This window comes from Triticum urartu, chromosome 3 (genome assembly GCF_003073215.2).
Source record: "Triticum urartu cultivar G1812 chromosome 3, Tu2.1, whole genome shotgun sequence".
In the NCBI taxonomy this organism is placed as follows: Eukaryota; Viridiplantae; Streptophyta; class Magnoliopsida; order Poales; family Poaceae; genus Triticum; species Triticum urartu.
The window spans coordinates 474,469,250-474,478,830 of NC_053024.1; the positions used below are offsets into that span (position 1 = coordinate 474,469,250).

The 9,581-nt window shown below is 46.5% G+C and overlaps 1 protein-coding gene across 1 annotated transcript; it reads right to left on the reverse strand.

The window, feature by feature from the left end:
- Positions 1-1,860: 1,860 nt before the first annotated feature.
- On the reverse strand, positions 1,861-7,795 carry LOC125544438. Its single transcript, XM_048708137.1, has 7 exons — positions 7,451-7,795; positions 7,199-7,331; positions 6,651-6,754; positions 5,244-5,415; positions 5,025-5,159; positions 4,590-4,950; positions 1,861-4,499 (listed from the first exon to the last, which is right to left on the reverse strand). Exons 1-7 carry the CDS (start codon positions 7,510-7,512, stop codon positions 2,113-2,115), a joined length of 3,354 nt encoding a protein of 1,117 aa, XP_048564094.1. The 5' UTR covers positions 7,513-7,795; the 3' UTR covers positions 1,861-2,112.
- Positions 7,796-9,581: the final 1,786 nt, after the last annotated feature.

A 9,581-nucleotide genomic window follows, 5' to 3' on the forward strand; every position in this document is an offset into this window, starting at 1 on the left:
AATCCAATTGAGTGTTTCAGTACCCAAGCTAGGTTTAACAGTGCCAACAAATCAAAATAACCACACATACATACAGCCCCAACTTGAAGAACCCTAACCCTAGAATATGTACAAATGATAAGAAACTAGGTTTCTAAAGAGGGAAACTTACTAGACGCCGCCGAATGACGAGCCCCACTGGTGGCTTTCTGTCGGATCGGCCTTCACGACCCTGGCCCAAGATCTAGCCGTCGCGAATTCAAGCGAGTGCTGGGGGCTGGGGTTGGGGCTGCCGTTCGAAAGGGCGTCGGGGTTTGAGCTGTCGGAGACATCCGCCTCCGGTGGCCTATCGTCTTCGCCACCGGTAGGCCCGCCGCCGCCACTCGCCGTCGCCATGTCTGAGAGAGAGTGTGGGGGGGGGAAAGAGATGGAGAGGAGCGAGCGGGAAGGGAGCGGCCGGTAGAAGAGGGTACCGGCTCGAACCGGCCCGCGCACGGCGTCTGACGCCGTCTAACGGCTCAGATGGACGAACAGTGCCGCCACATCGACAAAAGTTGGGCCCACCTGTCATAATCCCACTTAAAACGACCGAACCGAGCGACTAGTGTTTTCTGCAAAAAAAAAAAGCCTGGGAATTAGTGTTTTGGGGCACAAAACTGTAGACTTGTGGTTTCTGCAAACCTAACCTTCAATGTCGATGTTTTTTTGCAATTCACTACCATTGCCGGGCATAACCAACCCGGGTCACCTAGGCTTTCACCCCGGAGCTCGAGACCGGGTGCTCAAGAAGCACCACCATCAAATCAGTTAGTCATGTGTTGTCGCCACCACTTTTCCATAATCCCATCAGCTACATGTCAGCCGCATACCTCTCCTATTGAAGTAGTACCCAAATCTTTGAGTAAATTCACCTTATAACCCAAAGAAGATCCAATGTTCGCCTCCCAAGTCGTGCTCAACTTGCCCTTTCAGCAAGTGCTAGAGGGACCAATTGAGCGAGACACTTGATTCAGCTGAACCAGAGCTAAATCGACAAAATAGTGTATGTTGCCATTACATGTCCATGTGTCATGCCTTGTCAGCCCGAAGGGTGGGCCCTTTGTGTCAATTGGGAGACAATTTGCCAAATGTGTTACATTATGACAACAAATTTGATAAATGTGGTACATTTTTATTTTTTTTATGTCAACAAGTTTTATAAGACATGGTTAAAAACAAGTTTGATAAGAAGAGTACATGTGAGATAATTTTCTAAATGGGTACTTACTATCACAAACGTGATCGTTGGAAGTACAAAGTGGATTTTAGTCAAAAGATCTTTTTGTGTATTGTTCTTAATGTGCTGAATTGTTTCACCATCCCCCTTTTAATGGTTTCCTTCATCTGCCTTCTATCTCATGGATCCATAGAATATTTGTAAAATCTCCACCAAACTTACACAGAAATATATTTTGATTGGAGCTCCTCTTATATTGTAAACAAAACGTAACCCATGCTACAAATTAAGACACTGTAGATTAAATTTTCTACTAGAGTACTCCCTCCGTCCCGAAATGCAAGACGTTTTTTGACACTACCATATTGTCAAAAAACGCCTTGCATTTCGGGACGGAGGGAGTAGTATATTAACCTTTTCTTTTTGTCAAGATGAACAGGTCCGGCAACCGCACATCATGTTCTAGTGATTATAGAGTGATATCCATTCAAATCTCTGCTCCAATTGTACCACTACTGCCAAGCAAATCTTCACGTGGGATGAACGGGTCACAATTCCGAAGTTTGTCCTAAGTAATTGAAGAAGAAATTTGGAGTGAAAGGAACACTGCTCTCAACGAAAACTAGTAAACTGCAGGCCAATAATTCCTCTCCATACAAACAAGGTCGAGTCAAACAAACAAATTGAACGAAATCCCGGGGTTGTGTACATCTGTGCGCGTAATGTGCTTATTACAACACTACAAGGAAAACATAACCTATCAAAGACGCTGTATATCTGAGGCCAAAAGAGAATGAAAGAATTGGTGTCCTTACAAAAAAAATACCAGGGTACAATAAGTCTCTCCAACCAGTGTGTTTCTATACTGTACACATCTCAACAGAAGTTTCTCAAACCGTATACATGTATGTGTATCCCTAACGGCGATTAGTTCGGAGCGACTTAAAATGTGCAGCAAAAGAATCATAGTCTGTTGGAAGCTTGGGGTGGACGTGGGCAGGACCAGCTGTTGGGGTGCTTACTTTCAGGGTCTCTGCTGAGGTCTCTGTGTTTCCCTCGTTTTCTGGAGAAGAACTTCCATCCGGTTCATCTTCTTGCCACCTGCCTCTAGCTGCGGGAGGTTCAATGCGCACAGGATTTGGCAAAGACTGCTGTACTGAAACCCTGGAGTACGCAGGTGCCACTTTTCTTTGTTCAGTACTCGAGTTGGAGAATGCTTTAGCAGGGCTTTTTGGCGTGCTTTCAGCTTCAACGGCATACTGTGCTCCAACCCGGGCTCGGCCATCTCTCTTTGTATCGGGTGCTACCTCCCGAGTCCTCCGTGATTGTATCTGCGCTTTAGACAACTTTGTCTGGCCAGACCGGCGTCGTTCCAATTCTTCTTCGCTCTCATCTGAATCAAAGAAAGTTCTGGCAGTTCTTGATCTACTTTCCCTGCGCACCCCACTACCCGGTCTTTCAAGATGTGGCTCTTGAATAGAATTTTCCCTAACAGAAGTCTTGGTTGGGCTAGAAATTGGACTGCCAGATCGTTCAGATAACTTCCCTGTATCACCTGAATATAAGTCATCCCTCGTCATGGATGATCTTGATTCCACAGGCTTGCCAACAGTATGTCTCCCATCGAGATGTTCACTGTGGTAATTTGCACCAAAAGAATTCTTGGTTGTGCATGAACCCATCTGTTCAGATGATGTGTCATTCTCTTTGAAATGCACTGATTCTTCAATGCTGGCAGGAGCTCCTTCTAAGGACCGTTTTCGCAAGTTATCCCCAGAAATTTTGTATTGTGGACCTTGCCTGAGTTTGTTTCTTAGTCCAGGAGTTAACCTTCCATAATTCAGGCCAACATCACCGTCATCGCTGTCATCAGATGTTGCTGAAGTTGGAATGCGGAAAGGCGAGGGCCGATTCTCATTTGCTCCTGTCATCCCTGAGGATGTACCTTCCAATTTATGTGGTTCTGTTTCTTCTTCTGAAAGATCATAATCTCTGCTTTGCACACGACCCAAGTTCCCCCGTGCTCCCAAATAGTCATATCTAGGTGAACCGCCACTGTTTTGCTCCTTGTGGAATACATCAGAACCTGGTGGATTCTGGTATTGCTTGCTGGGCCTAGATTCATGATCTTCAATACTATCATTAACATCAGGAACAAACTCTCCAGAATTCTTATTGAACATTTTGTTCTCAGAGTAATCAGATCCTCTTGAATGGGTCCTTAAGATATGCATGTCTGTACTTGTTTCCTCGTCAGAACTAACACCATCTGAATCAAAAGTAGGTGGTCTAGTATCATTCAGGGGAATATCCTCTTTGTTTGCTCCTAAATCATAAGATGGCTGTGTTTCTGTTCTTGAAAAGAGATTTGAAGTGCTACGATCAACCGGAGATTCACTTCTAGGCTGCTTACTCCAATCTGCACTTGAGAATCCCTTGTGGCCCTGCACAGTTGGCAGCTCTTCAGTATGTTTTGAAGCGAAATGATCCAGTAAGTTCTCTTTTTGAACATCATAGTCATATTCATCGAATAAAACAGCTGAAGAATCAGCTCCAGCTTTATCATTCTGGTTGTCCCAAGACGTACTGCTGCCACCGTGGGAAGCACTAAAATTACTATAGTGGTTATTCCTGCTCTCTTGATCAAAGCTAGCTTGCCTGCTTCCTATATCCTTGGTGTGGTGCCAATCAAATCCAGCATCTGGCAACCTTTCCTCATGCAAATCAAATGGGTGATCCTCAGGTCTTCTGATATTGCTTTCTTTCTCAGATGAATCATCAAAATATGGAGGCTCAGACGAATCATTAAAATATGGAGGCTCAGATGAATGAGCATGATGTGGTTCAGTTGGCATGTCATGATCAGTACGGCTTTCAGGAGCATACGAGTGGAGCTGAGAGGAGTAAGGAGTTGACATATTCTGGCTACTCACGTGATTTGTTTCTGCTCTTTCTTCATCTTTTCTTGCATTACTTGAGATCATCCTTGGATCATTAATACCTGAAATCTGCTCATTAAAACTCTTACCATCCTTCATCAAACGTCCAGCTTGTTGCTTCCTGGGTGTAGTGTCATTCATATAAGCAGTTGATTCACAAGCACCAGTATCTTGGTCTGCATAGAAGTTTCCACGGCTAGCAAGTTGGGCTGCAGCTCTGGCAGCAATGCTTGCCATCTCTGCAGAATCTGCTGCTGCCTGTGCAGCAGATGCTGCATCCTTGAATTCTACATTCCAATTGGAACCACTAGCTGAAGACTTCCTTTCCCTAGGCCGGTTGATCTCTTCAGTCCTGGATACTGGGTCTGCAAAGATAAAATAAACAAGTAACTACGAAGAATACCAAAGCATTAAAAAGTGATGATACTAAAAAGAAGTACAACCTACAATTGTACCTGGAACTGTTGAGCCAAATTGGGAGTGAGGTCTAGAAACACTTGAACTCCCAGTATTAGAGTAGTTGTTAGATCCAGGAATATTTGCTGAGGAATAAGTAGCTGCACCATGTTGGAAGCTAGGAGGCACTGAAGCATCCGAACCCCTTCTATTTTCCTGTGTGGAAGCATTAGAGTTGGCAGTGCCATGTGGGTTTCTATTAGCTGGAGCTTCAGAAGATTCATAAGAAGGTCCTGCAGGCACACGAGAAGTGGCTGGTTGAACAGATGAATAGGGAGCTGCTGCAGGTTGAGGAGTTGGCACGCTAGAAGCAGATGACCCCGAAGTTGGAATGTTTCCTCCAGAATATGTTGATCCATACTACATGACAGACAATAGATCAGGTTAGAGCCAAAATACTCAACCTAAAAACCAATTCAGGTCTGTCAGTTTACCATCCGATCTTCATTTTGCTTCTGCTCTTCAAATGCTTTTGGCTCCCATTTTATGTTGTGCTCTGCCGCAATTGAGCTCAAGGTTTTGGTTTTAGTCTGTACATCCGGTGCTCCTGCTGAGAGCTTCTCGATTACCTGTATGCACAGTAATAAATTGTTTTAAAAGTGTACAGCTGCAAAACCTTCGCCCAATTCAAAAACTGAAAAGCAAAAAAATACCAGACGGTTTACGCCACTGTCAGGTCGCACTTCAAGAGCTGATGTGGCAAACTCTTTCCCATACTTGCTTGTGAAATTCTTCCGAACATCTGCTAGTTCTGTGACATCTGAACATCTCATTGATGCAAATATAACACTTGCTATTGCCTCCTTCAGATCAATAGGGCAAGTCCTAGATTTCAGGCAAACAAACATGTAACTGTAAGTACTGAATATTCAGGGCAAAAATAGATATGTGCCATGAGAGAACAGCAGAAAATAGGACCAATATAAATGTCTACTCAATCATCAATAATTTCAATTTGTTTTAGAGTTGATGATTATATTCCTGTGATATTTGTTAATGTTTTTAAGTTTACCAGAGGAGTGCACAAGTCCTCAACAACTATAACAGGATTATGCTGTAAATTGCTGATAAAGAAGCTCCATGCAAGTGCAACTTTCCTGAAGGGACTGATCTTTCATGTCAGTGGTGGCACTTGGCTTGAGAAACAGATTGTCAATACTTCGATTATTCAAGACTTACAGCACCTTCTGAACTGAATAACAATTTAACATATGGGCTTGCCATGAAAAAAGGAGCATGTCACTTTTTATCCAGATTGGCTCCACCAGTGCACCGGGCAAGCCCCAGCGAACCACCAAAATTCAGCGATACCCTAAATTTTGGTCATCCTTTGGATTGGTGCCATTATTTGGCATGGCCTAGGGATTTGGCAAGCTTTTATTCCAACCTTCAACAAAGTCATGGTCAGCGAGAACCACCTCTTGTTGGGTTGGTGCAGTTATGGGGGAGCTTCACCCACCAGGGTCTAAATCCTGGTGCTCACACTTACACACATGCACACTTGGACAGGGGTGTTCAATAGAAATTTAGTGAGAATTGGAACAAAGTTTTGTTGATGAATCATTCTTCCTATCTGTATGACTACCTGATCAGCATCACCGAGCCAAATTTTGGCTCACCCATGTTTAGTCCATTATTTTTCTGGCACCAAAAAATCGAGCCTGCAGTTTGGTCATGGCCAATATTTGTTAGGGTAAACGGGGGTCATTCAAACACCCTTAGTTTTTAGGTTATCCTGGAAAGGACTCTGCATGAATAATATGCGGCAGTTTTTATAAGCGCAGAAGAGTCCAGCTAAATCATGATGTGCCGTTAAGGAAAAAGATAAAAGGTAAGTCATTACCCAAGAAACCATACCCTAGTTCGCTGATAATGGATAAAAGATAACTCCTACCCTATCAACTACGGAAATAGTCCAAAAATGAGATTGAGGTGATATTCCTCAAACTATAAACTGTGTGTCTGCTTCTCTTAATGATAAGAAAGCAATTTCAGACATCAGATAAAGACATGGACAAGTAAGTACTGGTTTACAGACAAGGAATATAAACTTGGCTTACTTCTGTGAATCAATAATGGACATGCGTGCCACTATAAGTTCGCAGTACACTTCAATCAAGTCATATGCTTGCATGAATTTCTCTTCCCTTATGACATGTTCAACCTGTGGGGGGATGGCATAGGTTAGTACTGTGAGAAAATGCCATACAAAACCACAGAACTTTGCGTGTCAAGCGATCAGACATACTACTTGAGCGCAGAAATTGGCGATAACATAATGTAACAGGGTAGATAAATTAACACAATGGACCAACTATTGGGCCAATGAACCCAAGAAAGGCATGTGGTGTGGAAGACCAATCACCTAAACAAACCGCGGTGGCCATATTATCTCCATGCTCTCCCAGATTATAGCAATTTCACCAATGTTCCAGTAGAAAAGTCTAGAGTGGATTTTATCCCCGTAATCGAGTACTCCGTTCGTTCACACAATGACATCATCAATCGGATGAACTGTACTAGTACTAGGATGACACGAGCATGGTGGAGGGTGGGGTGGGGTGGGGGGGGGGGGGGGGGGGGGGGGGGGGGGGGGATCGAGGCGTACCCTGATGCGCGCGGTCTGGTCCTGGTTGCCGTCGAGCAGCTGCGCGACCTCGCGGCGCATCTGGCGCACCTGCACCTCCTTCTTGTTCCGCAGCAGCTTGATCCGCGCCATAGCCATCTTGAGGGCAATCTTGCTGAGACGCCACAAAAACAAAAACAAAAGCAAAAGCAAGCGTTCAATCTCGCACCCACGGAAACCAACGGAGAAGGAAGAAGAAGCAGGAACCGGCGAGCAGAGGCGATCTGGACTGACCACTTGTCGGGCTTGAAGCCCTTGCTGAGGACGCCCGACAGCTTCCCCTTGCTCCTGTGCATCTTCCCCGCGCGTGGCAGCACCCCGGCTAGATTCCAACGGGATCGAATCGAATCGGCTCCGTCGGGAGGCGGCGGGGCTGCTTTAGAAGGAGTATTATAGAAGATGCTTCCTCTGCGCGTTGGTGAGGTAGATTGGAAAGGGGACTACCGCGGCGGATGCGTGTGCTACCGCCAAGGGGAAGGGGAGGAGACTTTGTTGGTAGGAAACGGAACCGTTTTTTTGCGGGTGGGATTTCCGTGACGCGTGAGCGGAGGGGCACCGGCGCCTTCTTCAACGCTTCCGTTTGTCGATTCGCGTGCGGGAGGGGAGGGGAAGGAAGGGGAGGGGGATTGACCTTGACCGCCGCCGAACCGCGTGGCCGTGGTGGTGGGATTTCCGTTGGGTTTGGCGGGGATCTTCGGATGCAGGCACCTGGCGATATGCCATAAACAAAACGCACTTGCAATTTTTGTTCTTCCACTTCATTTGAACCATCACCTTTTTCTTATACAAGAGCATCTACAATCTTTTTTTTAAAAAAGAGCATCTACAATCGGGCGCCTTAAACCTGCCTCATACATCCGGTCAGTCCACCCGGTCACTGACCGGTCACGATGTTTCGACCCTGATGGGCTTCTTAGATGGGCCTCAAACGCTCAGGCTGATCGGTACCTCTCATATCCAATTCAAATATGGGGCGGATATGGGGCCGTCCGGGCGTGCCCCCCACATCGGACCCAACAGCCCGCCCCCACCGCATATTGCACCAAATCCAACAAACCCTTTCCTCCTCCTACCGTCGCCCTCCAACCTTTCTCATGCCCAGACCCTCGCCGTCCTTCATCCTTGCTCCCAATCTCCACCACCAGTCCTGGTCCACCGCCGGGCATGTCTTCCAGCCCGACCCAGACCGCCATGACGGAGACGCAGTCCGCCTCGTCCGTCGGCGGGGTCCCTTCATCGGTTGCGACTTGCAAGGCGGAGAACGTCAACCAAAAGTTGCGGCGACGCCGGCAACGAAAGAGGGAGGCGGCGACGGCATCTCAGGGAGGTTCGGACATGGTGGAGAAGAAGCCCTTTGCTTTTAGCCATTGTTGGATCATATTGAATGGCAAGTCCGACAAGAAGAGGAATGATGGCTCAAGCTCCAACCAATCAATTGGGTTGAACGATGTTATCGTGACGAATGGAAAAGCCATCGTGTCAAAGGATAACCACCAAGTCATGGGAAACAAGTGGGAGAAGGCACGTGCCTCTCGTGACGCCGCGGCTACAAAAATGTCGTCCACATGGACGGGCAATTTTTCGGCGAGGGAGAATAAGAAGGAGGAGAGAGACAAGATCATGTTGGACGCGCAAAAGAAAAGGATGGAGTGGGACCGGAAGAGGGCGGAGAAGAAGCTCGAAATTGGGAGGGAGAAGATCGAGTTGGAGAAGCAACAAGAGGTGATCAAATGGGAACTTGACAAGGCCAAGACATTTGGCGACATAGAGCTTGAGAAGGAGAGGTTGTAACTCGCACGAGACATAAAGGATGCAAGTATCATGTTGGCGGACGAAACCCTCTTGGATGAGCATGCAAAGAAGTGGCTTGCAGACAAGAAGAAGGAGATATACGAACGAAGAGTACAAGGCAGCGAGGGTGGCTGTGCCCCGGATGCAGGCGGAGGAGGCAGCCCGGATGCAGGCGGAGCTGGCAACCCGGATGTAGGACGAGCAGGACGCATTCCGCCTGGAGCACGACGCATTCCTCTCGAAGCAGGCGTATAACACCCTCGATGCGACTATAGCTCCCACGTGTCGAGGCACGACTTAAAGACATAATCGCATTGAAGGCATATGTCGCAAGTTAGACAATCTTCACAACATCCCATGTAATATAAATAATAAAGGGGAGATAACATAGTTGGCTTACACTCCCACGTCAAACAAGTACATAAATAACATTACATCATCCAAACACTCATGGCCCGACTACGGCGCCAAAATAAAAGAGAACCCAACATGCGACAACGGTCCCGTTCACCCCCAACTGGACACCACTACTGATCATCGGGAAAGGAGACATAGTAACGTTGAGAGTCTTCGT